Here is a 26781-nt window from a genome sequence, read left to right as displayed (position 1 = left end):
GCGTCCTTGGGGCCTCCTCCCAGGCTGCCCCTGAATCATGACAAGCTCGGCCCCTGCAGGGGGACCCCCTGGCCAGGGAGAGGGCCCGACACTCCTCCCACTCACCGGTACCTCCCCACGTGGATCCGTGACTTGCTGTGTGACCCTAGGCCAGTGGCTGCCCCTCTCTGGGCCCCGCTCCTGGCCCGGAGCTGCAGGCTCAGCCCCAGCCCGGCCCCGCCTGTCACTCGCTCTGCCTTTGCCGCTGCCTGGCTCTGCTCCAGAGATCAGCCGAGCAGGACTGTCACATGCCATGCCACGTGACAGGCGGTGGCTGGGGGCTCCATCCCCTGCAAGCAGGCCCAGGGCCTCTGCGCCCCTCACCCCTGCCCCAGCCGACAGTCCTCCTGGGGCTCCCACCGCGGGCGAGGACCCGCAGCCCTCCACGCCCTCCCAGGTAGGCCGGGGCGCCGGAGCGGGCAGAGATGAGCGTCTCCCAGGAGCCAGGTCGGCGCAGAGGCCCTGGGGCCAGGAGCCCAGGGAGACCCAGGGCACTGGCAACCGAGCGGGGGGACGGGAGCAGCACTGGCACAAAGGGTGCCCCTCCCAGCCCGTAACCCAACCGGCAGCCTGTCCGACACCTGCGCTGCTCGGGGCTCATCCCCTTTGTGCTGGCTCCGACAGGTGTGCCCAGGGTGGGGCGGGGGCCGGGGCAGGAGGGGGCGGCCCCCAGCACAGCCCCAGCGGAGGAGCGGCGGGACCTTGGAGGCAGCATGGGGAGCACTGTCGCGGGGGCCAGAGGCGACACCCGAGGTCAGCCCCAGCCGGGCGCACGCAAAGCCAGCCCCCCGGGGCCCGGGGCGGGGGTTGGGGGGCTCCACACCCTCTCGGCCCGTTTGCTTTGTGAGACGTCGGGTTTCAGGGGTGTCTTGAGTTCCGATGACACAGTGCTCTGGGGGGCGGTGCCGAGAGACACAGATACGTGGGGTTGGGACATGGAGCGGGCAGGCGGTGGATGTGGACTTCGGCCAGTCTGGGGTCTGACCTCTTCGCTTTGGGGAAACTGAGGGTCACTCACCGTGGGGGACGCCTTAGGGGAAGTCTCGGCACGGGGAGCAGAGCCGGCTCTGCTGTCCCCCAGGCGCTGGGTTCCGAGCTCAGACCTGCTGTGCGGCCCTGACCCCGTGCTGGCCATCTCTGGGCCCCAGTGTCTCCCTGTGGTCCAGGAAGTTCCTGAGGGCAGCTGAGGCTGAATCTCAGCCCACAGCCTCCGCCTGGCCGGGAGCCGAGGCCGGGCACGAGGCCAGAGCCGCCCCGCCCAGGGGCTGGCCCGGCGTTGGACATTTCATAACCGCAGAGTGGCCGGGCAGAGCAGGGACGGCCAGCAGCACTCAGAGCGGCGGGGCCCCAGGTACAGTGTCCCCGGGAAGGCTGGGGCGGCCGGACGGGCAGTCGGGGCAGGGGTCCAGCCCAACGACTCCGGGCTGCTGGTCGCCCTGGTGGGCCTGGCCTCTCGGGTGCACACACAGGCCTGCCTTGTCCCTGGAGGAGCCCAGCAGCCGCCAGACAGCGAAAAAAGGGAAGGAGGAGGAGGAGGAGGGGCCCAGGCCGGGCTGACCACACATCCCACAGGGAGCCAAGGGATCCGGGACGTGGGGGGCTGCATGCACGCGGGGCCTGGGCAGTGCCCAGGAGAGACTTCTGAGCTGTGGACTTTGTCACAGTGCTGGGAGGGAGGAACCAGGCAGACGGCCCCGCCTCGCGGGGACCCGAGGACCTGTGGGGGCCTGGAGCTCGGCCTGACCCACGGCCACAGCGACACCTCTGTCCCCGCCTCCCCCAGCCCCCATGGGAGGGAGGGAGGAAGGGAGGGGCTGCCGCCCCCACTGTGGGCGACCCCGTGAGCATCCCAGAAGGCTGAAGGCCAGGGGATGAGAACGGGGACCCGGGACAGCGGGCAGTGGGGCCTGGGGAGGCTTCAGGCTGACCCGGGACCCCAGCCCGCAGCCCCCAGGGGCACTCCTCTCCATCACCTGTGCCCCCGCCCCTCCTCCGTCTCAAGTTGATGTCCTGACCTCCCCACCGCACCCACGCTGGGTCCAGGCCCCTCAGGGCCCCCGCCAGCCCCACCCCCACCCCAGGGCATCCGGTCTGAGCCATGGCGACTGAGCTTTGGGCCACTCTGCTCCAGGTGGCCGTGGGAAGTCCCCATTTCACAGACGGGCAGAGAGCGACCAGCCCGAGGCCTCCTGCTGACACCTGTCGCTAGGATTCGACCCAGGGGAAGACGGTGGTGGGATGCTCCGGAGGCCCCTGGGATGCAGCCCCCGTGACGGGCCAGGGCGAGCCCTCCAGCAGGACCCCACCCCGCCTGCCCCTCTTCTGTGCACAACTCCGGCGCCCCGGGGAGCACCTGCACGGCACAGGCTACGCCTGGTGGTTGTAGAAGCCTGAGGCCTGAGGCGGGAGGGGGAGTGGCTGGTCCTGCCAGCCCACCCCAGGGGGGCACCCATTCCCACCCTATCGTCACCAGGACCCTGAGGCCCGAGGCTCCCGTGCCCCAGCGCTCACCCTGAGCAGGAATGGGGGGGGCTCGGACGCCCAGCTGGCTCTCAGAGGCGTGGCAGGGAGTGAAAATGGCCGGGGGTCCTTCCTCCGCTGCTGACCGCCGGAGCCCCCTGGACCCCGGCCGCCCCTCCCCGGGACCGCCCTGCTCCTGCCCAGTGGGGGAGCGGGTCAGGGAGGTTGGGGGGGCTGCCCAGTGTGCTGGGCGCCTTGTCCTTCCTCTGCCTCCCTCCTCCTACAACGCAGTGGCTTGTGGGCCCCCCCGGGCTGTTGCCGTGGGCAGGCACGGGCAGAACTCGTGTGGCCTGTGCCGGGGCCGGGGCTCGGGGCCTCACGCCTGCAGTGACTGCTTGGTTCCCTTGAAGGTCGCAGGCCCGGGTCCCCCCAGACCGTGGGCAGCAGGCAGCCCGGCACCTCTGCTTGCCTGCCCCGGGCCTGGCTCCCACCCCCCAGCTGCGCACGCTGGGGCTCGGCCGGCCTCCGTGTTGCTAGGCATGGGTGCTGGAATGTTCCCTGCAGGCTCCACCCACAGAGTGCCCCTGCCCCCCGGGCACACCCTTGCATTTCTGTGGGTGCCCCGCAGGGACTCCTGAAGACGGGGGCGGCGCACGCTTTGCCTTGGCACCGTCCACAGGAGTCTGAGGTGAGGGCGGGGCCGGCGGGAGCCAGGCAGCTGGCAGGGTCGGGACCCCCAGGCTGAGCTCACGGGCCACTCAGTCCTGACCCCAGTCCCCGCGCTGTCGGCAACCCTGCCGTACAGCTGAAGAAACTGAGGCAGAGGCGGGGGAGGGGGCAGAGGCGGGGGAGGGGGCAGAGGCTGGAGAGGGGGGCAGAGGTGGGGACGGGGGCAGAGGCGGGGACGGGGGCAGAGCCGGGGGACGAGCGCCGGGGGTGGCTCTGGAGGCGGCCGGGCTCGTGTCTGCCGGCCCTCGGCGGTGGCCTCTCCGGGGGCCGTGGTGCCTGTCCCCAGCTCCCAGCCGGGGCAGCTGGGTGTGACCTGGGCCTGCAGCACTCAGCCGGGCACAGCTGTGGGCACCTGCTCCCACAGCGGTCGGGCCAGGCCGTCCAGCGGGTGAGAGCAGGCTCGGTCCTCAGGTGGCTCAAAGCTGCGGGGAGACTCAGGCTGTGTGGACAGCCTCAGTGGTCTCTCCCCTCATGAACACCCTGTCCCCCATGGAGCCATCACATCCCAACAGAGGAGGCAGCTGGGGCACTGAGACCCACGTAATGGGCTCAGCCAGCCAAGAGGGCTCTGCCTCCCCGGGCACAGAGGGACAAGTGGGCAGAGGGCAACCAGGTACTTGCCACCCAGTGTGACTAGGTACAGTGGGGGGCACCAAGGGGCCGCTAGGAAAGTAGGTGAGGGAGTAATCAGGGTGGGCTGCCTGGAGAAGGCACCAGCCAGGCTGAGACTGGAAGGGAAGGTGTCAGAGGGAAGGGAACAGGGTCCCCAAGGGTCCTGGGCACCAGGCCGAGGAGTGAGTGCGTCAGAGCGTGCCCCTGACGAGGCTCGGGTAAACAGCTGGGGCCCAGGGGAGCGTCAGGGCCCCCGCCCGGTCCGCCAGCCCTGGCTGCAACCGACAGCATGATGGCACACAGGCCCCTGGCCCTTGCTCTCCCCTCCCCCATCACCTCCCCCTCGCCTCGGACCCCTGCAACCTGTGGGGGGGTCCTGACTCTTTCCCCTTCTGCCAGGGACAGGCGGCCACAGCCGAGGTCACCTGGGCCTATGAGCCACCCCTGGTGGCCAGGACGCCCTGGGCAGCGTCCCGGGCTGGGGGCGGGGCAGAGTTCTGAGTGTTTGGACATGGTGGCCATGGTGGCCGTGGGTGGCGTCTCGATAGTGTCACTCATGCCAGGCAACAGTGGAGCTGGGAGGGCCCTGGGCTCAGCCCTGCAGCAGGAGGGGCATGGCCTGTGCTGAGGGGGTGGCCCGGGGTCCCTGTGGGTGCACCCATGCATGTGTGTGCGTGCACTGTGTGTGTCGGCCCCAGGGGCTGCAGACAGCCGGCGGGGGGTCCCGTGGCTTGTGGGGGTGCCCGTGAGCCCCGCGGGTGCTGACTGCCCCGTTCCCGCCCCCCACACCCGCAGGATGGAGCCCTTGGAGGACCGGCTGCAGCGGCTGCGGGAGGCCTTCGACGCGGGGCGCACGCGGCCGGCCGAGTTCCGGGCTACGCAGCTCCGGGGCCTGAGCCGCTTCCTGCAGGAGAACAGGCAGCTCCTGCAGGCCGCGCTGGCCCAGGACCTGCACAAGGTGGGCGGCAGGGGCGCGGCGGGGCGGGGACGGCTGCACACCCACGAGGGGCGCCCAAGGGCCGGTACGTCCGGCTCCGTCCCCGGGCCAGGAGCTGCCGCTGGCACCCTCTCACTCACTCATCCATCGCATACCCACTCATTCACCCATCTGCACGCTCGTCCATCCATCCACATACCCACTCATTCATGCATTCACCCACCCACTCATTCATTCATTCACGCACCCACTCATTCATTCACGCACCCACTCATTCATTCATTCGCCCACTCATTCATTCATCCACCCACTCATTCATTCATTCACCCACTCATTCACCCATCTGCACGCTCATCCATCCATCCACATACCCATCCACCATCCGCATACCCACTCATTCATGCATTCACCCACCCACTCATTCATTCACCCACTCACTCATTCATTCACCCACTCACTCATTCACCCACTCACTCATTCACCCACTCATTCATTCACCCACTCACTCATTCACCCACTCATTCATTCACCCACTCATTCATTCACCCACTCATTCACCCATCTGCACTCTCATCCATCCATCCACATACCCATCCACCATCCGCATACCCACTCATTCATGCATTCACCCACCCACTCATTCATTCACCCACTCATTCATTCACCCACTCACTCATTCACCCACTCACTCATTCACCCACTCATTCATTCACCCACTCACTCATTCACCCACTCACTCATTCACCCACTCATTCATTCACCCACTCATTCACCCATCTGCACTCTCATCCATCCACATACCCATCCACCATCGCATACCCACTCATTCATGCATTCACCCACCCACTCATTCATTCACCCACTCATTCATGCATTCACCCACCCACTCATTCATTCATTCACGCACCCACTCATTCATTCATTCGCCCACTCATTCATTCACCCGCCCACTCATTCATTCACCCACTCATTCATTCATTCTCCCACTCATTCATTCACCTGTGCACCCATTCATCACCTGCACTCATTCATTCTCTCGTTCATCTCCACAAACACCCGTTGTGCACCTGCTATGTTTGGGATCTCTGCTGAGCTCCAGGGATACAGAGGGGAATGTGACGCCGTCCAGTGCCTGTAGAGCTGAGCATTCGGCCGCGGACCGCTGGACCACACGCTGGGCAGCCACAGGCCCCACAGAAGGTCTTAGTGTGGACAGGGAGAGAGGCAGGGAACTCAGTGGACTCTGGGTGCTGTGGGCACCGCGGCCTCTGAACCCAGGCGAGCTGAGGGCTGAGCCCCTCTCCGTGTGGGCAGCAGCCTCAGAACACCTGGCCCTGTGGCCACGCCCCCAGCCCCCGGCCCCAACAAGGCCCACCCGCTGGACTCCGGGAGCTGCCCCCGGCTGCTCTCTGCGGACGTCCCCTGCTGTGGCTTCAAAGGCCACGGTGTCACAGCCCCTCCCCTCCCCTGCGGGCTCCCTGGGAACTGACCCCCCCACCGGACACACCCCTTGGGCCGCAGCCAGCCTGAGCCTGAGCCCCGCTCGCGCTATCTGGTCCCTTTTCTCTCTCGGCTCCGATTTCACCTCCGGACTCCGGGAAGGAGCCTGGCCGCACAAAGGGATCAGCAGCCCAGAAAATTGTAGCATCTGCCCACTTAACCCCCACGGCCCTCCTTGTAGGGCAGCAGCCCCCCGAGGAGACGCCGAGAAGGCCAGGGTGGGAGCCTGGCTCCAAACCGCCACCTGCCCACAGCAGGGCGCTCGGCAGGGCGTGGAAGGCAGCGCGAGGCTGGCCGGCCCGGAGCAGCGGCTGGGACACAGGGGCAGCGGAAAGCGGGCCTGTGCTGGGGGTGCTGGGGGCCACGGCCCCCTCCCCTCCAGCCACAGCCTTGCCACGCCCCCCCTCCTCGGGCCTTGGCCCGCCCTGCCCCCGGGGCCATCAGCTGGCACCGCAGTGGCAGGGAGACAGCCTGGGGCCGGCGTCCCTGCCAGTGGCCTTTGGCCGCCTGCAGCCTTCGGGCTGGTCTCTGAGGGACAGAGATCAGGACAATGTCCCTATTGAGTGCTGTCCCCTCCTGACTCCTGCCCCTGCGCCCCAGGCTGTGATGGCGGCAGCGTGGCCGTGCCCGGTCTGAGTCCTGCGTCAAAGGCTGCCAGGCTGCCCACCCCAGGGCCGCCCAGGAGCCCAGCCCCTTCACCTCACCTGCACTGTTCCCTGCAAAGCAGGACAGACCAAGACTTTGCGCCTGCTGCCCGGAACACTGCACCTCCTGACCCCATGGGCTCCCTGCTTGCCTTAGACCACGGCTCAAATGTCACCTCTTGCCTCGGCTGACCGTCTCTCCCTCTCTCCCTCTCTCTCCCTCTCTCTCTCTCACACACACACACACACAGGATGCACAGTCAGGCACACCCATGCCCCGCCCCCACTCCAGGTGTCACCAGCCCCCACGTGTCCCGGGCACCTGTCTCATCCTCCTGGGGCTGTCCCTGGCACGGGGAGGGAGTGAGCGAGGGGTGCAGGCCTGGCCCACGCCTCCGGCCACCTGCTCACGCTGGGCCCCCTCCCCCACAGTCGGCCTTCGAGGCGGAGGTGTCCGAGCTGGGCATCAGCCTGGGCGAGATCAAGCTGGCCCTCAGGAAGTTGCGGGCCTGGAGCCAAGACGAGCGCGTGCCCAGGAACCTGGTGAGCTGGCGGGGGCGGGGCCTGGCTGCCCCCTGGGGGCCTCTCTGGGCTGGGGGTGGGCGCCCTGCACTTCACCCCGGCTTCCCGGCAGGCCACTCAGCTGGACTCCGCCTTCATCCGGAAGGAGCCCTACGGCCTGGTGCTCATCATCGCCCCCTGGAACTACCCCGTGAACCTGACGCTGGTGCCCCTGGTGGGGGCCATCGCCGCAGGTGAGAGCCGCCCCTCGCCCGCCCGCGGAGCCTGGCGGCCGTGGCAGAATGGCACAGTGGTCCCACTGGGTGTGTGTCCCTGCGCTGATGAACTCAGATCTGCCATGGTGCCACCTCTCTGAGCCGTTGCCAGCTGAAAACGGGTGAGGCTGGCGCCTGCCTGCCCAATAGCGGGGGTGTGAGGCCAGATGCGTGAGGGCAGGTGTACGAGCCCAAGTGTGTGACCAAGTGTGTGTGACCAGGTGTGTGACCAGGTGTGTGACCAAGTGTGTGTGACCAGGTGTGTGACCAGGTGTGTGACCAGGTGTGTGAGGCCAGGTGTGTGACCAGGTGTGTGTGACCTGGTGCGTGACCAGGTGTGTGTGTGAGGGCGGGTGTGGGCCGGGCCTCCCCATCCCTCCCCTCCCCCCACCCCCGCAGGGAACTGCGTGGTGTTGAAGCCCTCAGAAATTAGCAAGGGCACGGAGAAGGTGCTGGCCGAGGTGCTGCCCCGGTACCTGGACCAGGTGAGGGTGGCCCTGCCCCCGCGCGGCCAGTGCCCCCACCCCCGCCTGCCCCAGGACCTGCCCCTGAGCCCAGCTCCCCCCCACCCCAGAGCTGCTTCACCGTGGTGCTGGGGGGCCCCGAGGAGACCGGGCAGCTGCTGGAACACAGATTCGACTACATCCTCTTCACGGGTGAGGCCAGGGGCGGGGGCCTGGGACCGGAGGGGGCCTGGGGTGAGGTCGGAGGGAGCAAGAGGCAGGCGCCTGGGCCGCCCAGCCAAGGCCCGCTGAGGGCGGGGCGGTCTCCTGGCCACGTCCCCAGGGAGCCCCCGTGTGGGCAAGATCGTCATGGCGGCCGCCGCCAAGCACCTGACGCCCGTCACCCTGGAGCTGGGCGGCAAGAACCCCTGCTACGTGGACGACAACTGCGACCCGCAGACCGTGGCCAACCGCGTGGCCTGGTTCCGCTACTTCAACGCCGGCCAGACCTGCGTGGCCCCCGACTACGTGCTGTGCAGCCCCGAGACGCGGGAGCGCCTGCTGCCCGCCCTGCAGCAGGCCATCACCCGTTTCTACGGCGACGACCCCCAGCGCTCCCCCAACCTGGGCCGCATCATCAACCAGAAGCAGTTCCGGCGGCTCCAGGCCCTGCTGGGCTGCGGCCGCGTGGCCATCGGCGGCCAGAGCGACGAGAGCCAGCGCTACATCGGTGAGCCCCTCTCCTCGCCCAGCCCCCCGGGGCCGGGACCCCGCCAGGCCGGACCACACCCCCAAACCGGGGCCCTGCTGCTCGAGCCCAGGCCACGGCCACAGCTCTGGTGCCACGATTTGGTGGCCTAAGGCTCCGCTCAGTGTGGCCGGGGCTGGACTTCCTCCCCGCCACACCCTGGGCCACAGCCATGCGTCTGCCCAGTGCCAGGCCAGGCTCTCAACACCTGCCCCTCCCCCACCCCGTGACCCCGATCCTGCCAGCCCAGCCCCAGGCTCTAAGCGAGCCCCCACCTCCTGGGCTCAGGACGGCCTGGGTGTGACCTCCGCCTCCAGGGCCCTCCCCACCGGCCCCCCCCCCCCGCCCACCTCTGCACCCAGCCCCCTGCCCCAGGGGCCGGGCCGAGGTCTGAGCCGCCCGTGCCCGCAGCGCCCACGGTGCTGGTGGACGTGCAGGAGGCGGAGCCGGTCATGCAGGAGGAGATCTTCGGGCCCATCCTGCCCATCCTGACGGTGAGCGGCCTGGACGAGGCCGTCGCCTTCATCAACCGCCGGGAGAAGCCCCTGGCCCTGTACGCCTTCTCCAACAGCAGCCAGGTGGGCCCTGCGGGCTGGGGGTGGGGAACAGGTGACAGCAGGGGGTCAGGCCCCTCGGGGCAGCTGGGGCAGCTGCAGGACTCCCCGGCATGGGCCTCTTGGCTCCATCCCCGCCCATGTCCTGGGAGCAGCCTCTCCCCCCTCCACCTCCCACCCCAGCCAGGGCCCCTCCAGGGTAGCCCCCACCTGCGTGTCCCTCACCCGGGGCCCAGTGGCTTGAAGGTGGCGCGGTGGGGGTAGGGGATGAGGGGATGATGTAACACAGGAAGCACTCTGGTCTCCGCGTGGGACAGGTTGGGGGCCTCAAAGGCACAGGGCGTGTCTCCAGCTTAGCACACACCAGACACCACCTGTCTCCACCCAGCCAGCGCTCAGCCGACTCCCCCCGCCCCAATCGATGGTTTAGAAGTGTCTTATCTGGGGAGCAGCCCAGACTGACAGAGGGCTGCAGTGTCGAGGGCCCGAGCGCCCGGGCTGGGGCTTGGCGGAGACCCCACGGAGGCCGGCAGTGTTCCCTGGGGCCCATGTGCAGCCAGCGATCGGCTTCAGTCCCCGTCCAGGCTGCGGCCCGCAGGGCTCTGCGCTGCAGGGTCCCGGGTGCCCTCTCCCGGCTTTGGAAGCCGCAGGTCTCTAAGCCTCGCCCACCTGCTGAGGGCATCCCCCGGACTCCTCGGGAGATCTCTCCTGCCATGATTACCTGGCTTTGGGGCAGAATCCAAGGCCAGGCTTGGGCCTGCCCCTGTCGTGCCCCCGACTGGCACCAACCCCACCCCGCCCCGGCCAAGCAGTCCCAGGCCCCACCCGACTCCAGGGGCCCTCCAGGAGGCCCAGGCTTCCCCGCTGAGGGGCGGCCGCCCTTGGTGGCTCTCAGTGCCAGGGCACACGGCAGTGGCACAGGACGCACCCAGTGCTCTCCGCGGTCCTGCCCTGTTGCTAATGCTGGTCCCTAGGCCTCCCCACTGGGGGAGGGGCCCACTTCCTCCTGTCGCCCACCTCTCACTCTGCAAATGAACCCACGGGCTGAGGACGCAGGGCCTCGCGAGCTGGGTGCAGGTGCAGCTGCGTCCCAGGTCTTAGCGGCCGCTGGTCTCTGGGCACCACTGTCGGGGGCTGGGGGGTCTGTTTGCCTGCACCCCCGGAACACAACAGCCACGTCACGCAGGGCCCTGCACGTCCCCACACCAGGCGGGGGCTGGCGAGAGGTGGCTGCAGAGACACCCCCAGCCCGCCTGCAGCCCCTTCACGGAGCTCAGCCCGCACGCACGGGGCAGCCTCCCCAGGCCTGCGGCCAGCGCCTGCCCACTTCCGCTTCCTCCCAGGTGGTGAGGCAGGTGCTGGAGCGGACCAGCAGCGGGGGCTTCTGCGGCAACGACGGCTTCATGCACATGACCTTGGCCAGCCTGCCCTTCGGAGGAGTGGGTAGGTGACAGCGTCCGGACAAGGCCGCCCGGCCTCCGGCTCCCACACCCACCTGTGCCCGCACAGCGGGGGCATCACGGCCATGACTGCGCTGCGCCGCCTGCCCCGGGGGGGGGGGGGCCGCGGGAGGGAGCTGCCCGCCCGACCCACACGCGCCACCAGCTTCAGCCAGGGCGGCCACTTCCTCTGAGACCAGGCCCCCTCCACCTGACAAGCAGGGGACAGTGGGGCGGGTCTCTGGGCGAATCCGGCTCCGGCCCAGGTCCCGGACAAGCCCCAAGTCTCCCGCCCCTTCCCTCCTGGCGGTCACTCCCTCCGGGACGCCCCTGCTGCACCCAGGCCGTGTCCCCGGGCCTCCCTGGTCAGAGCCCTCCCGGTGCCCAGCCAGGCTGCACCACTCAACGCTTGCTCAGCCCACGGCCGGGGGCAGGGCGCACTGCCACCCCTTGTCACGGGGAGGGGCCGAGGTACAAGAGGCCACCGCTGGCTTGTGGCAGGGCCGGGGATCAGGTCCAGGACCCTGGCACCTGCTGTCTGCTGCTGTCTGAGCCGGTGCTGGCGCCAGGCTAGGGTTCAGTCCTGCCTCACGCCCAGTGACTGGACGGATGGGGGACCCGAGGAAGGGGTGGGCGCCCGCGGCTGCGCAGGGCAGGGCCCGGGCCGCCCGAGGCGCTGACCGCCGCGTCCCGCGCAGGCCACAGCGGCATGGGCAGCTACCACGGCAGGTTCTCCTTCGACACCTTCTCGCACCGCCGCGCCTGCCTGCTGCGCAGCCCGGGCATGGAGAAGCTCAACGAGCTCCGCTACCCGCCCTACTCGCCGGGCCGCCTGCGCGCGCTGCTGCGGGCCATGGACGAGCGCAGCTGCGCCTGCGCGCTGCTCTGAGCCCCGCCCCGAGCCTCAGTTTCCCCATCTGCGCCCGGGCCCCCGAGGTGCCGCACGGCGGTGCCTCCCGGGGCTGTTACTGGGATTAAAGCGGGGAGCCGTGGCCCCGAGGCCGGCGTCCGTGTGGTCTCTCCTGCCGGGCCGGTGGGGCTGACGGCGGGGTCTCCCTTGCCCGCGGCCCCCCGAGCTTGTCCCACTCTGGACTCAGCCCCCCACATCGGGGGGTCCCACCCATTTGGAGCCCCTGCTAGACTCCATCCCATGCACAAGTCGCCACACGCAGGGCCCCAGTGCACCGCCGGTCCTCCGGTCGCCAGGGCCCGTCCTCGACCACAGGACCTTTGCGCACGCCCCAGACGAGCCCCCCTCGGCCTTTCTCCTACCCCTCCTCCAGGAAGCCCCCCACCCCGACCAGCGCCACCGACTTCCCGAGGCCTCTCAACCACAGAATCCACGCGAACACAGACAGGTGGAGAGGCGGGGCGCCTGCGGGGTCACCAGACGCGTCCGTGCCTCAGTTTCCCCGTCTGCAAATTCAGGCGGGGTTGCCGTGAGGACTAGATACGCGCAGTCACTCCCAGGCGGCGGTTCCCACCGTCGCCGCCACCGTTACCGTTTTAAACGCAGCCGCCCACACCTAGACCACCCGCCCAGTCTGCAGCGCCCCCAACTCCACAAGCCACAGCCTGCACCACGCCCCGGATGTCCCGCCTCCAGAGGCTCGCGGGTCCTCGTTTATTGGCCTCCTGGAACCAACATGGCGGCGCCCTATGAACCTTCAAGAGCCCGCCGCCTCTCAGCCAACCAGAGGAGAGATGTTTCCGGGTCTCGCCTCTTACGGCAGGGCACTGGCCAATCAGACCACAACACAGAGGAGCGGCGCTAAGTAAGTGAAGCCAGCCGGCCCAATGGCAGAGTCCCAGAGCGTAGGCTCCGCCTCCCGGCTGACCGGCCGGCTGGAGCCGAGAAGGAGCCGCAGCGCCGCGAGGTGGGTTTCGGGGCTCGGCCGTAAACGGCAGGCCGGGGTGGCGCGGCGCCGGGGGCGAGCGCGGCGTCCTCGTCGGCCCCGCCAGCTCCGCGCCCGGACTCCCTGTCGGCTCTCCCGCAGCCCGGGGCCTCCGCGTCCTTCAGCGTGGAGCCGACTGACCGGGAAGCCAGTGCTGGCGGGCGCATGCGCCGCCCGGCCCCCTCCTGCGTCCGTGGGGTCAGAGGTCACGGGGAAGGTCGCGGGTGGGCTCCCTGGCGCTGAAGTCAGTGGTCAAACGGGGTGACCCCGCTGGAGGCCACAGGTCACAGAGCCCCGGCCTGGCGCCCACAGGCTTCCCCCAGTGCGCGGACGCGTGGCCGAGCGAGGCCGGTGACGTCACCCGCCCAAGGTCACTCGGCCGGCTGGGGACGGTGCCGGGAGGGCCTTCGTGGGGGAAGGGGTTCCGGCCCGGTGGGCTCCGCGTTGTGCGGTTACCCCCCGCCACCCGCACCCATAGCCGGTGCCCGCACGGTCGGCCCGGTACCCGCGGTGGCAGGGCCGCCCGCACCCATAGCCGGTGCCCGCACGGTCGGCCCGGTACCCGCGGTGGCAGGGCCGCCCGCACCCATAGCCGGTGCCCGCACGGTCGGCCCGGTACCCGCGGTGGCAGGGCTGCCCGCACCCATAGCCTGTGCCCGCACCCATAGCCGGTGCCCGCACGGTCGGCCCGGTACCCGCGGTGGCAGGGCTGCCCGCACCCATAGCCGGTGCCCGCACGGTCGGCCCGGTACCCGCGGTGGCAGGGCCGCCCACACCCATAGCCGGTGCCCGCACCCATAGCCGGTGCCCGCTTCCCGTCGCAGCTTCCAGTGAATGCACACCGTGGGGGCAGCAGGTGGGTGCCTGCCAGTCACGTGGGAGCCTTCGCCAAGCCCAGCCCCAGCCGTGGCAGCCTTCTGGGGGTCCAAATCTGCCTGCCCCGCTCTCTCTGCCTTTCGAATAAATAGTTTTTTTTTTTAACAAAGGAGGTGGGGTCGGTGGAACTTGGGGTCCGTGGGGGCTCCTCGCAGAGCCGGCTCAGGGTGCAGGGCTGGGCTGGGCCCTGCCGCCCTGGGGACCGGAGGGTGTCCTGTCCCTAACAGGAACGGGTGGCCCGGGGACCCGGGGACCCTGCAGGCCCATAGCTGCTGGGGGGGGCAGATCCGGAGCCCACCCAAGCCTCCCTTCCGATGCCCCCGTTACCAGAGAATGGCAGGGTTCTTCGCGCAAGAAAGAATTCAGGCGTGAGACGGAGTAGTGGAAAGTAAAAGTAACAAAGTTTATTAGGGCAGGGACGTCCGTAAGGACGGATGGGCACCTCTCCAGACAGGACCTGGGAGAGAGCCCAGTCGCTCGGACAGGGGGAGGAGCGGGTTACATGGTTGAGAGGAGAGATCAGACCCGGGCAGGCGGGCGGGCGGCTCAGCAGAGAGGCCGAGGGCTGAGCGCCGTCCGGTTGAGGCGGGGTTTTGAGGGGATGGGTCCGGTTGAGGCCGGGGTTTTGAGGGGATGGGTCCGGTTGAGGCCGGGGTTTTAAGGGGAGGGTCCGGTTGAGGCCGGGGTTTTGAGGGGATGGGTCTCTGTCTTCACTCGTCTCCTCCTGAGACAAGGACTTTATGGCTGTAGATACTAAGAAGCTCCTAGCTAGTTTTCCCCTGAAGGTATCAGACAGGAGGGAGCCTCGCTGGCGCCATCCTGGGTCAGAGGCAGGGTGAGCAGGCCCCTGGGGAATGGGGGTCAGAGCAGGGTGTTTGAGATGCAGACACTGGGCTGCTCCGGGAGACTGGAAGATTCGGCAGGCAGAAGGGGCGGGGCCCCCACCTGGCAGGTTATCGGGTCGGAGGGGGCGGGGCTGGACATAGCCGTCTTTAGGCCTGTCACACACACACACACACACACACACACACACACGCCCGCTCATATCTGACTTCCTGCCTAAAACCCCTAGATGCGCCGCCTGCCGACGCCCACGCTGCTGCGGGCCCTGGCCCGGGCCGCCCGCGCAGGTAGGACAGGGAGCTTCCCGGGGGTGGGGGTGGGGGTGCCGGGCACGGGGTCACGGCCCAGCCTCCTCTCTGCAGGACCCCCGAGTGGCAGAAGCCTGCACAGCAGCCCCGTGGCCGCCACCTACAGTGAGTGCCCCGTCCACCTGGGCCCTGCTGCTGGCTGGGGAGTTGGGGGAGGGGGCGTGGGGGGGGGGGGCTGCGCCTCGGCACGGGGCTCCCAGGCCCGGGCCCCTCTCTAGCCCCCTCGCCGGCCTCCCTGCAGAGTACGTGAACGCCCAGGAGGCCGCCATGGACATGAAGTCCGTGACGGACCAGGCGGCCCGGACCCTGATGTGGACGGAGCTCTTCCGAGGTGGGTGCTGGGGGCGGGGGGCGGGGCGGGCGCCGGCGTGGGGCGGGGCGGGCGCCGGCGGGGGCGGGGCGGGCGCCGGCGTGGGGGCGGAGGGGCGCTCCCCCGACCACGCTGCGCTGCCCCCAGGGCTGGGCATGACCCTGAGCTACCTGTTCCGGGAGCCGGCCACCATCAACTACCCGTTTGAGAAGGGCCCGCTGAGCCCACGCTTCCGGGGCGAGCACGCCCTGCGCCGGTACCCGTCGGGGGAGGAGCGCTGCATCGCCTGCAAGCTGTGCGAGGCCGTGTGCCCCGCCCAGGTGAGCCCACCCGCCCCCGTGTGCCCCCCAGGTGAGCCCCGCCCCGCCCCCGTGTGCCCCCCAGGTGAGCCCCATCCCACCCAGGTGAGCCCACCCCACCCCCGTGTGCCCCCCAGGTGAGCCCACCCGCCCCCGTGTGCCCCCCAGGTGAGCCCCGCCCCGCCCCCGTGTGCCCCCCAGGTGAGCCCCATCCCACCCAGGTGAGCCCACCCCGCCCCCGTGTGCCCCCCAGGTGAGCCCACCCCGCCCCCATGTGCCCCCCAGGTGAGCCCCGCCCCACCCAGGTGAGCCCACCCGCCCCCGTGTGCCCCCCAGGTGAGCCCACCCCGCCCCCATGTGCCCCCCAGGTGAGCCCCGCCCCACCCAGGTGAGCCCACCCCACCCCCGTGTGCCCCCCAGGTGAGCCCCGCCCCACCCAGGTGAGCCCTGCCTCTGTGAGCCTCATCCTGTCCCACCCAGTGTCTCGCAGGCCCAGCCCAGGCGCTCCCGGTCCTGCCTGGGGTCCTGTGGGGGGTGTGGCGCAGGCACAGTGCCCAGCAGAGCCCGGACAGGCACGGCCCTCTCTGCGCCCACTCCGGGTGGCTCTGGCCTGGTCCTGGCCCGTTTCTAGCCTGGGGGGCCTTGGCCGTGGGGGCCCGTGCAGCCGCCCAGCACCCCTGCAGCGGGGCAGTGACAGCGTCCTGGCTTGTGTGGCGTGAGTGCTGCCACGGGCGGGGCCTGTGTCACCTCGCTGGCTCCTTACGGCAGCCCCAGGAGGTAGCAACTGCGCCTGTTTAAGAAATAAACAAGACTGATTGACTTGGAAGGCAGAGCGGGAGAGAGGGAGCGATGTGCCACCCACTGATTCACTCCCCAAGTGGCCTCAACGCCCAGGGCCAAAGCCAGGAGCCTCCCCTGGGTCTCCCCGGTGGGTGCAGGGCCCACGCCGTCCTCCGCTGGTTTCCCAGGCGCATTAGCAGGGAGCTGGATCATAGAGGAGCAGCCGGGACTCGAACCGGCGCCCATATGGGATGCCGGCGGCGCAGGTGGCAGCCCCTGCTCCCATTTCTGTAGGCATAAGAAGAGGAGCCCCAGCCACAGTCCCAGGTAGTGGGCTGACCTTCCTGGGGCGCCCCCGGCCACGCCTCCCCCTGCCGACCCTTGGGAGCTGGGGGTTCAGGGCGGGCCTGCAAGGCCGCCTCGCTCTGGGAGAGTCAGCCTCTCTGGTCTCAGCTCTCGTCCGTCTAGCGGGCCGGCCAGGCCTCCGCGACAGGTCAGCACACCGCAGTCGCCGCGGCTCGGGTGGGGGAGACGCGGGCACAGGAGGAGGCTGGGAGCGCTGAGGGCATCCGGGCAGGCACCGGGCGGGGGCGGGCGGCGCAGCAGTGCCCTGGCCACTCCCCACAGGCCATCACCATCGAGGCCGAGCCCAGGGCCGACGGCAGCCGCCGCACCACGCGCTACGACATCGACATGACCAAGTGCATCTACTGCGGCTTCTGCCAGGAGGCCTGCCCCGTGGACGCCATCGTGGAGGTGGGCGGGCGCTGGGCGGGCGGGGGCGGGGCAGAGCTGGGGGCGGGGCCTCACCCGCGCCGCCTGCACCCCAGGGCCCCAACTTCGAGCCATCGTGGAGGTGGGCGGGCGGGGGCGGGGCAGGGCTGAGGGCGGGGCCTCACCCGCGCCGCCTGCACCCTCAGGGCCCCAACTTCGAGCCATCGTGGAGGTGGGCGGGCGGGGGCGGGGCAGGGCTGAGGGCGGGGCCTCAGCCGCGCCGCCTGCACCCCAGGGCCCCAACTTCGAGCCATCGTGGAGGTGGGCGGGCGCTGGGCGGGCGGGGGCGGGGCAGAGCTGAGGGCGGGGCCTCACCCGCGCCGCCTGCACCCCAGGGCCCCAACTTGGAGCCATCGTGGAGGTGGGCGGGCGCTGGGCGGGCGGGGGCGGGGCAGAGCTGAGGGCGGGGCCTCACCCGCGCCGCCTGCACCCCAGGGCCCCAACTTGGAGCCATCGTGGAGGTGGGCGGGCGCTGGGCGGGCGGGGGCGGGGCAGAGCTGAGGGCGGGGCCTCACCCGCGCCGCCTGCACCCCAGGGCCCCAACTTCGAGTTCTCCACGGAGACGCACGAGGAGCTGCTGTACAACAAGGAGAAGCTGCTGAACAACGGGGACAAGTGGGAGGCCGAGATCTCGGCCAACATCCAGGCCGACTTCCTCTACCGCTGACGCAATAAAGCGCTCCCACCCGCCGGCGCCTCCTGTCCTGCGTCGGGGCCCACCAGGGACACCCCGCGGCCAGCCCGGCCAGCCCTGGCGCCCGCCTCTCGGGCGTCTTCCCCGGGGGTAGCCGTGCCCGAGCCGGCCCGCCCTCTCGGCTGAGATGGGCCAGGTGACCCAGAGGGAAGCGGAGAAGCGGAAGCCGCTGTGGGAGTGACCGTCACGAGGCGGTGACCCCGGCCCCGCTGCCTCTGAGCTGGCCTGGCCTCCCGCCACATCCGCTTTCTGCCCCAAGTTCCCCAGGCCCGTTTGCAGCCGCTCAGGGCTTCCTGCTCCGCGTGTCCCGAGGCGGCCCCCTGCGCGAGGGCCTGAGCGTGGTGCGGGGTGTCCCGGCCCAGAGGGGGAGGCCCCGTGCCAGGGCTCACGGCTCCAGTCTGTGGACAGCGCGCGTGTCCCGAGGCGGCCCCCTGCGCGAGGGCCTGAGCGTGGTGCGGGGTATCCTGGCCCAGAGGGGGAGGCCCTGTGCCAGGGCTCACGGCTCCAGTCTGTGGACAGTGCGCGTGGAGACGCCCAGACGGGCACAGTGTGCAGCCGCCCGGGCTCTGGGGAGGCTGGGGGCCTGGGGCCCAGCCTGGCTGCATGCCTGCATTCTGTGGGGGTGGGCACGAGGGTGAGGCGAAGCCCGGGCCTGGGGGTGCTCACGTGTGGGTGAGCCACTGGCGGGAGGAGGAAGCCGGCAGCCCTGGGTGGCCTGAGTGAGGTTTTCCAGTCCAGCAGAGCAGCCGTGGGCTCCGTGAAACAGGGCGCCCCCTTCCGCCCGCCGTGAGGCCCTGCCGCGGCCCTGGCCAGTGAGGCCCTGGCTGCGACTGTTTCCAGGCCTGGCTCTGGGGCTCCCTTTGCCCCCCAGGGGCCCCTTTTCACTGTGTGGGTTCAAAGATGACCAGGGCTGGGGCCCCCTTTCCCACCAGGCCCAGGGGCCGCAGGTCCGCTCAGAGACCTGATGCACCCCGTGGAGCAGTGGGGTTCCCGTGCCCCCACACTGTGCTCCCAGGAGGATCCACAGGCCAGCCCGGGCCGGACCCTGAGCAGACAGCACGCCGGACGGCACGGGCCCCGGTGGCCAGAAGCGAGGGACCCTAGGGAGAGGGGTGCCGGGCCCAGGTTGGGGCCCCCCCAGCGTAGGCGCCGCGGGCCCTCTAGCTGGGAACGGGGTCTCCTTCCGAGCCCGCAGCCCCCGGCCGCGTGGACGCTGGCCAGCTATCCCCTGACCTCGGCGGGATTGGGCGCCCACAGCCCCACGAAGCCTCCCTGCCTAGAGCCGGCCCCGCCTCGTCCCGGGCTCGGGGGCGGGGCCCGGGCGGCGCGGCCCCGCCCACGGAAAAGCGCGAGTGGCGTTGGCCGCGGCGGGCGCAGCGCGGTGCCAGTCCGGGGCGCGGAGCAGGCGTCCAGGAGCGGAGCGGGTGCGCGCTGCCCAGCGGGGTGAGTGCCGGTCGGCGCCCGCGGGGCCCCGGCCCTTCCGGCCGCCGCCGCCTCGCCGGGGAAGCGGGCCCAGCGCCCCACCGGCGGGGCCGAGGAGTGCGGCGCGGGGGCGCCGTGGCTGCCGGCTCCGCGGGGCTTGGTGCCCGGACCTCTTCCTGCTGCAGCTTCCTGGAGGGAGGGATCCATTCTGCAGACGGGAAGACTGAGGATGTGGCCAAGCTAGAGACCGCCTGGGGCAGGGGGGGCGGCAGACCCGCGGGTTCCTGGGCCGGGAGCCCGCTGAGCCCCGCGGCCGCGGGGGGAGGCGGGAGGCAGGTGCCAGCAGCCTTGGCCCAGCGGGAGGAGCGAGCCCCTGGGGGCCCCGCTGCCGGGGGAGGGGTCCGCGCTGGGCTCTGCACCCCCAGCCGCACACCACGCTGGTTCCACCCTAGGGTAAGGGCCCTGGGCTCCCTGTTGTCCCCTGCTTCCGGGCACAGCTGCTGCCCGGGGCCCCTCTGCGTCACCCCCACAGGGTGCCCCTGTCAGAGCCACGCTGCCCGGGGCACCACGGTGCGCTGGGCCTTCCCGACCTGGCCAGGGGCCTCGCACCTCCCTCACCAGAGCCTCCGGGCCCCTCTCCTGCACTGCGGGGCGGGGGGCTCTTTTCCCATCCCCCCATCCACCTGGTCTCTGCCAGGAGTGACCAAGTCCCAAAGAGGAAGTGGGGGCCCAGAGCAGGCAAGGGACTTGGCCAAGGCCACAGAGCCGACCCCAGCCCCCAGGGCCCCAGCCTGGCCCTGGCCCCCGGCCCCTCACTCCCCAGGGCTGCAGCCACGTCCTCCCGCCTCTGCCCCTCCTGGTGCAGCCTTGGGCCGAGCCCTGTGGCCTCCCAGGCCACACCCAGCTTCGGATGCCTGCTAGGACCTCAGGAAGCGGGCGGGAGGCGGCAGCCCCCGGGGCGGGCCTGAACAGCCCCCTCCCACGGCAGACACCGGGGCCCCTGGGTGCTGGCTGGGCATCTCTGGAGCCCCCTCCCCCGTCGCCTTTGAGCAAGGCTGGGCTGGTTTCGCTTTCGCTGGTTTCCACACCAGGAAGGCAGTTCCCGCCCCTGCCGGGCTCCCAGCTGCTGCAGGGGACGCCCCCAGCGGCACCCCCTCCCCAGCCTGCTCTGCGCTCCCTGAGCCCGCCCCAGAGGGGGGGAGAGGGCTCCAGCAGCCCCTCCCCAGCCCTGGGTGTCGCAGCTGCTGGGGGGGGCCCCAGGATTGAGAGGGGTGTAGGGCCCCGAGTGGGGGGACAGCTGGGGCGCTGGCTTGAGCTGGGGCCAAGGGTCAGGCTGCGGGGAGGGGTCCAGCCTGGGCCAGCCCCCTCCTGCTCGCGCCTTACTTCCTGTGTGAGCTCAGCACCCACCCGCGTCCTGGGCAGTGGTCTCTGTCCCCGGCTGCCAGGCGCTGCTGGGGCACCGGGAACTGGCTGTGGTTGGCCCCAGCTGTGCCCTCCCCGCCCCCCGCCCCCAGGACCATGGGCTCCCTGTTCCGGAGTGAGGAGGTGGCGCTGGTCCAGCTCTTCCTGCCCACGGCGGCCGCTTACACCTGCGTGAGCCGGCTGGGCGAGCTGGGCCTCGTGGAGTTCAGAGACGTGAGTGGGGCCCGGGGCCGCGCTCGGGGTGTGTGGGGCAAGCCTGTGGTGCCGGCCCGGGGAGGGCGCTGGCGGCGAGGCCCCGGGTGGGCTCCTCCACCCTCCCGACCTCCTGCCCGGGCCGTGCAGAGCAGGGGGGCCTCCAGGACCCCTCCCTGGGACACTGACACCCCCCCATGTGCAACCCCAGCTCAACGCCTCCGTGAGCGCCTTCCAGAGACGCTTTGTGGGGGACGTGCGGCGCTGCGAGGAGCTGCAGAAGACCTTCAGTGAGTGGGTCCCGGGCCGCATCCCAGGCAGGCCTCCTGGAGGAGGTGCTGGCTGGCCTGTGCTACCCAGGTGGAGGGCAGAGGGCGGTGCCGGCGCTGTCTGGACACCAGGGGCCTCAAGGCTGTCGGCTGGGGGTGGGGGGCAGAGGCCAGGGTCTCGGCCCGGCGCCCCCAAGGAGCAGAGCAAGGAGGGGTCCTCCTCCTTTGGAACAGGCACAGAGCAGGTTCCGGCCTGGCGCTGGGCTGGGGGAGCAGCCGGGGCTCGAATGCACAGGGAGGGCTTGCGGAGTTAGTCCGCTGGGGGTCCGGGCAGTGGGGCAGCCCTTGGGGACCCGCGGCCGGGAGCCAGCCCTGGGCCGTTGGGGTGGGGGCCAGCCCAGCCTCCCTGACCCCTCCCTGTGCACGCAGCCTTCCTGCAGGAGGAGGTGCGGCGGGCCGGCCTGGTGCTGCCCCCGCCCGAGGGGGAGCTGCCTGCGCCCCCGCCCCGGGACCTGCTGCGCATCCAGGAGGAGACGGAGCGGCTGGCGCAGGAGCTGCGGGACGTGAGAGGCAACCAGCAGGTGCTGCGGGCCCAGCTGCACCAGCTGCAGCTCCATGCCGCCGTGCTGGGCCAGGCCCACAGCCCCCAGGTGGGCTGCCGCCGGGCGGGGCGTGGGTGCCAGGGAGCAGGGTGCGCCCGGTCCCGCCCGGGCTGGGCTCACGGGCGGGCGTCTCTCGGCTCACAGCAGGCCGCTGCCCACGCCGATGGCCCCTCAGAGAGGATTCCCCTGCTCCAGGCCCCCGGGGGGCCGCACCAGGACTTGAAGGTCAAGTGAGTGAGGGCACAGAGCCGTCGGCCCCAGAGCCCGGGTGGCGTGGACTCCTCGGCCGGGCTCAGGTTCCTTTGTCTTCAGACGCCCTGGCAACTTCCCCTTGGCCCTGGGGCTCTCTCCCCTCCGGGCTTGCTGGGGGGAGGCGGAGGGAGGCGGAGCGGCCCCGCCAGCCCCACGGCCGCAGCTTCGTGGCAGGTGCGGTGGAGCCGCACAGGGCCGCAGCCCTGGAGCGCCTACTCTGGAGGGCCTGCCGGGGCTTCCTCATCGCCAGCTTCAAGGAGACGGAGCAGCGGCTGGAGGACCCGGTGACCGTGAGCAGGGCCGGGAGGGGCGGCGGGGGCGGGGGGGGGGGCGCCGGGGCGGGCGGGGCGCCGAGCTGAGCGGATGCGGCCCCGCAGGGTGAGCCTGCCGCGTGGATGACCTTCGTCATCTCCTACTGGGGCGAGCAGATCGGACAGAAGATCCGGAAGATCACAGACTGGTGAGAGGCAGCCGGCTGTTGGAGCCCTCCCCAGCCGGGCCCGGCACTGCCCTCAGAGCCCTGAGCTGCCGCCTTGTCCCCTGCCAGCTTCCACTGCCACGTCTTCCCCTTCCTGGAGCCGGAGGACGCGCGCCGCGGGGCCTTGCAGCAGCTGCGGCAGCAGAGCCAGGAGCTGCAGGAGGTGGGCGCCCCCCACCCCCGGCCCGGGGCGCTGCCCCTCTCCCAGCCCTCCTGACCCCCGCCGGCCCGCAGGTGCTGGGGGAGACGGAGCGGTTCCTGGGCCAGGTGCTGGGCCGGGTGCAGCGGCTGCTGCCCGCCGCGCAGGTGCAGGTCCGCAAGATGAAAGCCGTGTACCTGGCGCTCAACCAGTGCAGCGTGAGCAGCACGCACAAGTGCCTCATCGCCGAGACCTGGTGCGCCACGCGGGACCTGCCCGCGCTGCAGCAGGCCCTGCGCGACAGCTCGGTGAGCACGCCCGCCCCGCCCCCGCCCCCGCCCCGCCCCCGCCCCGCCCGTGCCCCGCCCACGCCCTGCCTATGCCCCGCCCACGCCCCACCCGTGCCCTTGCCCCGCCCCCGCCCCGCCCACCCAGGCCCACTACAAGTCCCTGTGACCCTGGCGGCGGTGGCCCCGCCCCCAGGGGGGTCGCTGGTGCCCAGCAGGTGCTCTGGGCGCTCACGGGCAGGGAAGGGGCTGCCCCAGGAGGCCCCCAGTCCGCGAATGCCCTGCTCAGTGTGTGTCTCTCGCCCTAGGGTGAGGCGGGAGTGAGTGCCGTGGCGCACCGCATCCCGTGCCAGGACGCGCCCCCCACCCTCATCCGCACCAACCGCTTCACCGCCAGCTTCCAGGGCATCGTGGACGCCTACGGCGTGGGCCGCTACCAGGAGGTGAACCCCGGTGAGAGCCACAGCGCCCTCCCTGGCGGGCAGCGGGACTGGCCCCGGCGTGAGGTGCAGCCCGCTGCACCGGGGTGCCCCCTCCCCCGGTGCCTCGAAGCCTCAGGCAGCCGCCGGCGAGGCAGTGGGCGCTGGGTGGGGTCTCCCGGGTCTGATCAGGAGCTGCTTCCAGGAGCAGCCAGTGGGGCGCAGGGGTGGGGTGGGGGAGCTGGGCGGGCTGCCCCGCAGGGGGCAGGGGGAAGGGGGAGGAACTGGGCTGGCTGCCCCGTGGCTGTAGCCGCGATGGGCGGGGGGCTCCTGCGTCCCCAGTGCGGCTGGGCGGGGCCTGGGCTGCAGTGTGTGAGGACCAACACCAGGGTCGCCCCGGCGGCGCCAGGGCGGGTGTGTCCCTGGAGACTGGCCATCCACGTCCCAGTGTGGGCAGGGCCTCTCTCGCCTTGCGTGTAGAAGGCTGTCCTCGTCGTCCCTGGTGTCCCCCTTCGTCCCAGTGTTGCCTTTCTGAGGGACAGCTGTCCTGGTGGATCAGGGCCCCCCAAAGCCCTTTCCCGGAGTGACGTCACTTCCGGAGGTCTTTGGGGGGGTCCCAGTCCAGCCATCACAGGAGTGTGTATAGCGTCCCTGCCGGTGCCCAGGTGGCCAGGGTCCTGGGGGCTAGCTCGGCCTCTGCCTCTGGCTCGGGGCCCTGACTGCGGCTGGCCTGGGTGCCTGCTCACGGGTGACGGCCCCGTCCGGTGGCCCTGCTGTCCTCTCCGCCTCACAGGTGCGGGGAAGACGGCCCAGAGAGCCGGTTCCAGCCACGCAGCTCGCCCGTGCCGTGTGGTCTTGATCCATGCCCTCACCGGCTCCTGGGGTGCCAGAGGCCTGGGCCGGGGGCCGCGGTGGCATCTGGGACGGGGCAGCATGCGCCCGCTTCCCCCCCGAGGGCTCCCAGCTGAGCCCACGCCCTCTGCCCGCAGCGCCCTACACCATCATCACCTTCCCCTTCCTCTTCGCGGTGATGTTCGGCGACGTGGGCCACGGGCTGCTCCTGTTCCTCTTCGCCCTGGCCATGGTGCTGGCGGAGAACCGGCCGGCCGTGAAGGCGGCGCAGAACGAGGTGCGGCGCCGGGTGCGGCCGGGAGGGGGCGCTGTGGCCGGGCCCCCGCCTGCTCACGGTGCCGCCCGCGCCCCAGATCTGGCAGACCTTCTTCGGGGGCCGCTATCTGCTGCTGCTCATGGGCCTCTTCTCCGTCTACACCGGCTTCATCTACAACGAGTGCTTCAGCCGCGCCACCACCATCTTCCCCTCGGGCTGGAGCGTGGCCGCCATGGCTGAGCAGTCCGGCTGGAGGTGAGGCCGCGTCCCCGGCTTGCCCGGTGCACCCGGCCCCGCGTCGCCCTCACCGCCCACCCGCTGTTGCCACAGTGATGCCTTCCTGGCCCAGCACCCCATGCTCACCCTGGACCCCAACGTCACCGGCGTCTTCCTGGGACCCTACCCCTTTGGCATCGACCCTGTGAGTGGCGGGGGTGGGGCGGGGCCTCCAGGGCTGCACCTGTTACTGCCTCCCCCCTGCAGTGCATGGAGCCCCCTGCTCTCCCCGCCGGGCAGGTGCCCAGCTGTCTGTGTAGCAGCCCATGGGCACCCTCAGGGTCACGGCCACTGCACAGATGAGAGGACCTAGGCTGGGAGAGCCGGGGTGTGACCCTGGGTCCCCTGACCTCGCTCATGCCAGTCACTCCTGGATGCACGGTGGCAGAGCCGCAGGCGCCCGGGGGTGGGGGCAGGGACGCCGGCCGGCCGGAGGGCTTCCCGGCAGTGGGGGCCGGGGAGCCCGCTGAGCCAGCCCCCGCCTCCCGCCCAGGTCTGGAGCCTGGCCACCAACCACCTGAGCTTCCTCAACTCCTTCAAGATGAAGATGTCCGTCATCCTGGGGGTCACCCACATGGCCTTCGGGGTGCTGCTGGGGGTCTTCAACCACGTGTGAGGGCCAGGGCTGCCCGCGGGCTGCGGGAGGCCGGGCGGCGGCAGCGGGCCCCGGTGACCCTGCCGCCCCCGCCCGCCCGCCCGCCCAGGCACTTCGGCCAGGGGCACCGGCTGCTGCTGGAGACGCTGCCCGAGCTCGTGTTCCTGCTGGGGCTGTTCGGCTACCTCGTGTTCCTGGTGCTCTACAAGTGGCTGCGCGTCTCGGCCGCCGGCGCCGCCGCCGCCCCCAGCATCCTCATCCACTTCATCAACATGTTCCTCTTCGCCCGCAGCGCCGCCAACCGGCCGCTCTTCCCCGGGCAGGTGGGCTCTCACCCGGCCTGGGCAGGTGAGGGGTGTCCCGGCCTGGGCAGGTGGGCTCTCACCCGGCCCGGGACTGATGGGCGCCGCCAGCCGGCCGCTCTTCCCCGGGCAGGTGGGCTCTCACCCGGCCTGGGCGGGTGGGGGTCCCGGCCGCAGCCCCTCTCCCCGCTCAGCGAGGAGCCCCTGCAGGCGACTGATGGGCCCTGCGGGGTCCTGACCGGCGCCCTGGCCTGCAGGAAGTGGTCCAGTCCGTCCTAGTGCTCTTGGCCTTGGTCATGGTGCCGGTCCTGCTGCTGGGCACGCCCTTGTACCTGCTGCGCCAGCACCGCCGGCGTTCGCAGAGACGGCCTGCCGGCCCCCAGGTAGGGGTGGGCCACGGGCGGGGCTGGGGGGCCCAGGCCTGGCTTCGGGTGGCTGGGCGCAGGTGTAAGGGGGCAGGGGTCCCTCCTGAGGCTGGGGGGCTGTGGACACTGCCTCCTCCCTCCCCTGCCCCCCAGGGGGACAAGGCCGGGCTCCTGGACTCGCCCGAGGTGTCTGTGAACGGCTGGGGCTCTGATGAGGAGGCGGCTGGGTGCCCAGGGGAAGACACAGAGGCGGAGGTGGGTGTGGGGCCTTCCTGGGGGGTGGGGGGCTCTGGCCGCGGCCGGCCCCTCACTGCCGTCCCCCTGCCCAGTTTGTGGCCTCGGAGGTGTTCATGCACCAGGCCATCCACACCATCGAGTTCTGCCTGGGCTGCATCTCCAACACCGCCTCCTACCTGCGCCTCTGGGCGCTGAGCCTGGCCCACGCCCGTGAGTGCTCACCCAACCGGGGTCCCATCGCTGGGCCTCAGGGCCCCACCCCGCGCGGCGGGGCTGTCCGAGGGGTTCCCCCGCAGGGCGCAGGAGCAGGGAGGGCCGTGCCCCCTTCCCTGGGTGCCCACCCCCGACCGTCCCTTGGCACACAGAGCTGTCGGAGGTGCTGTGGGCCATGGTGATGCGCGTGGGCCTGGGCGTGGGCCGGGAAGTGGGCGTGGCGGCCGTGGTGCTGGTGCCCGTCTTCGCCGCCTTCGCCGTGTTGACCGTGGCCATCCTGCTGGTGATGGAGGGGCTCTCGGCCTTCCTGCACGCCCTCCGGCTGCACTGGTGAGTGCCCGCCCGCCCGCCCGCCCGCCTGCCCGCCGGCGGCGTCCTCACCAGCCTCTGCCCTCGCCCCCAGGGTGGAGTTCCAGAACAAGTTCTACGCGGGCACTGGCTACAAGCTGAGCCCCTTCAAGTTCGCGGCGGAGGACGACTAGCGCCCAGCGGGGAGCACGCGGGCGCTGGCCCGGGGACGCAATAAAGAGGCGCGGGCCCGGA

General features: G+C 71.1%; 3 protein-coding genes across 11 annotated transcripts; all 3 read left to right on the top strand.

Moving 5' to 3' along the window:
• Positions 1-286: 286 nt before the first annotated feature.
• Positions 287-11880, top strand: LOC103346087 (aldehyde dehydrogenase family 3 member B1). Of its 3 annotated transcripts, none has more exons than XM_051831091.2 (10): positions 287-436; positions 4636-4798; positions 7354-7464; positions 7556-7676; positions 8097-8182; positions 8272-8353; positions 8484-8870; positions 9300-9466; positions 10786-10885; positions 11580-11880. In XM_051831091.2, the coding sequence occupies exons 1-10, from the start codon at positions 288-290 to the stop codon at positions 11768-11770; spliced, it is 1557 nt and encodes a 518-aa protein (XP_051687051.2). In that variant the 5' UTR covers position 287; the 3' UTR covers positions 11771-11880. The 3 variants fall into 3 exon arrangements, with proteins under 3 accessions (XP_051687051.2, XP_069921812.1, XP_051687054.2); XM_070065711.1 differs by lacking the exon at positions 287-436 and adding an exon at positions 1259-1390; XM_051831094.2 differs by lacking the exons at positions 287-436; positions 4636-4798; positions 7354-7464; positions 8097-8182 and having other exon boundaries at positions 7654-7676.
• NDUFS8 (NADH:ubiquinone oxidoreductase core subunit S8) lies at positions 11476-17656 on the top strand. 6 transcript variants are annotated; one of them, XM_070065806.1, is made up of 7 exons: positions 12618-12758; positions 14725-14782; positions 14858-14908; positions 15045-15181; positions 15227-15433; positions 16820-16948; positions 17502-17656. In XM_070065806.1, the coding sequence occupies exons 2-7, from the start codon at positions 14725-14727 to the stop codon at positions 17631-17633; spliced, it is 714 nt and encodes a 237-aa protein (XP_069921907.1). In that variant the 5' UTR covers positions 12618-12758; the 3' UTR covers positions 17634-17656. The 6 variants fall into 6 exon arrangements, with proteins under 6 accessions (XP_069921970.1, XP_069921937.1, XP_069921907.1 ...); XM_051831099.2 differs by having other exon boundaries at positions 12627-12758; positions 15045-15134; positions 15261-15433; XM_070065915.1 differs by having other exon boundaries at positions 12721-13088; positions 15045-15134; positions 15261-15433.
• Positions 17657-18957: 1301 nt separating this feature from the next.
• TCIRG1 (T cell immune regulator 1, ATPase H+ transporting V0 subunit a3) lies at positions 18958-26781 on the top strand. 2 transcript variants are annotated; one of them, XM_070065670.1, is made up of 20 exons: positions 18958-19103; positions 20597-20717; positions 20908-20986; positions 21395-21615; positions 21715-21797; positions 21983-22109; positions 22197-22279; positions 22367-22460; positions 22532-22744; positions 23032-23176; positions 24132-24271; positions 24348-24505; positions 24581-24671; positions 25020-25138; positions 25231-25444; positions 25681-25806; positions 25942-26043; positions 26118-26235; positions 26391-26568; positions 26642-26781. In XM_070065670.1, the coding sequence occupies exons 2-20, from the start codon at positions 20601-20603 to the stop codon at positions 26718-26720; spliced, it is 2487 nt and encodes an 828-aa protein (XP_069921771.1). In that variant the 5' UTR covers positions 18958-19103; positions 20597-20600; the 3' UTR covers positions 26721-26781. The 2 variants fall into 2 exon arrangements, with proteins under 2 accessions (XP_069921771.1, XP_069921763.1); XM_070065662.1 differs by having other exon boundaries at positions 21712-21797.

The sequence above is a fragment of the Oryctolagus cuniculus genome, chromosome 1 (assembly GCF_964237555.1).
Source record: "Oryctolagus cuniculus chromosome 1, mOryCun1.1, whole genome shotgun sequence".
In the NCBI taxonomy this organism is placed as follows: Eukaryota; Metazoa; Chordata; class Mammalia; order Lagomorpha; family Leporidae; genus Oryctolagus; species Oryctolagus cuniculus.
This window is presented reverse-complemented; position numbering and strand designations above follow the sequence as displayed.

Bases quoted from the DNA above. Each gene is read 5' to 3' on its own strand.
- LOC103346087 (XM_051831091.2), top strand. From the start codon at position 288: ATGCCATGCCACGTGACAGGCGGTGGCTGGGGGCTCCATCCCCTGCAA. The intron at 4,799-7,353 runs GTGGGCGGCAGG...CCTCCCCCACAG, and splicing joins TGGCCCAGGACCTGCACAAG to TCGGCCTTCGAGGCGGAGGT. The intron at 9,467-10,785 runs GTGGGCCCTGCG...GCTTCCTCCCAG, and splicing joins CCTTCTCCAACAGCAGCCAG to GTGGTGAGGCAGGTGCTGGA.
- TCIRG1 (XM_070065662.1), top strand. From the start codon at position 20,601: ATGGGCTCCCTGTTCCGGAGTGAGGAGGTGGCGCTGGTCCAGCTCTTC. The intron at 20,987-21,394 runs GTGAGTGGGTCC...CTGTGCACGCAG, and splicing joins GGAGCTGCAGAAGACCTTCA to CCTTCCTGCAGGAGGAGGTG. The intron at 23,177-24,131 runs GTGAGAGCCACA...CTCTGCCCGCAG, and splicing joins CTACCAGGAGGTGAACCCCG to CGCCCTACACCATCATCACC.
- NDUFS8 (XM_070065806.1), top strand. From the start codon at position 14,725: ATGCGCCGCCTGCCGACGCCCACGCTGCTGCGGGCCCTGGCCCGGGCC. The intron at 14,783-14,857 runs GTAGGACAGGGA...TCCTCTCTGCAG, and splicing joins GGCCCGGGCCGCCCGCGCAG to GACCCCCGAGTGGCAGAAGC. The intron at 15,182-15,226 runs GCGGGCGCCGGC...GTGGGGGCGGAG, and splicing joins GGGCGCCGGCGTGGGGCGGG to GGGCGCTCCCCCGACCACGC.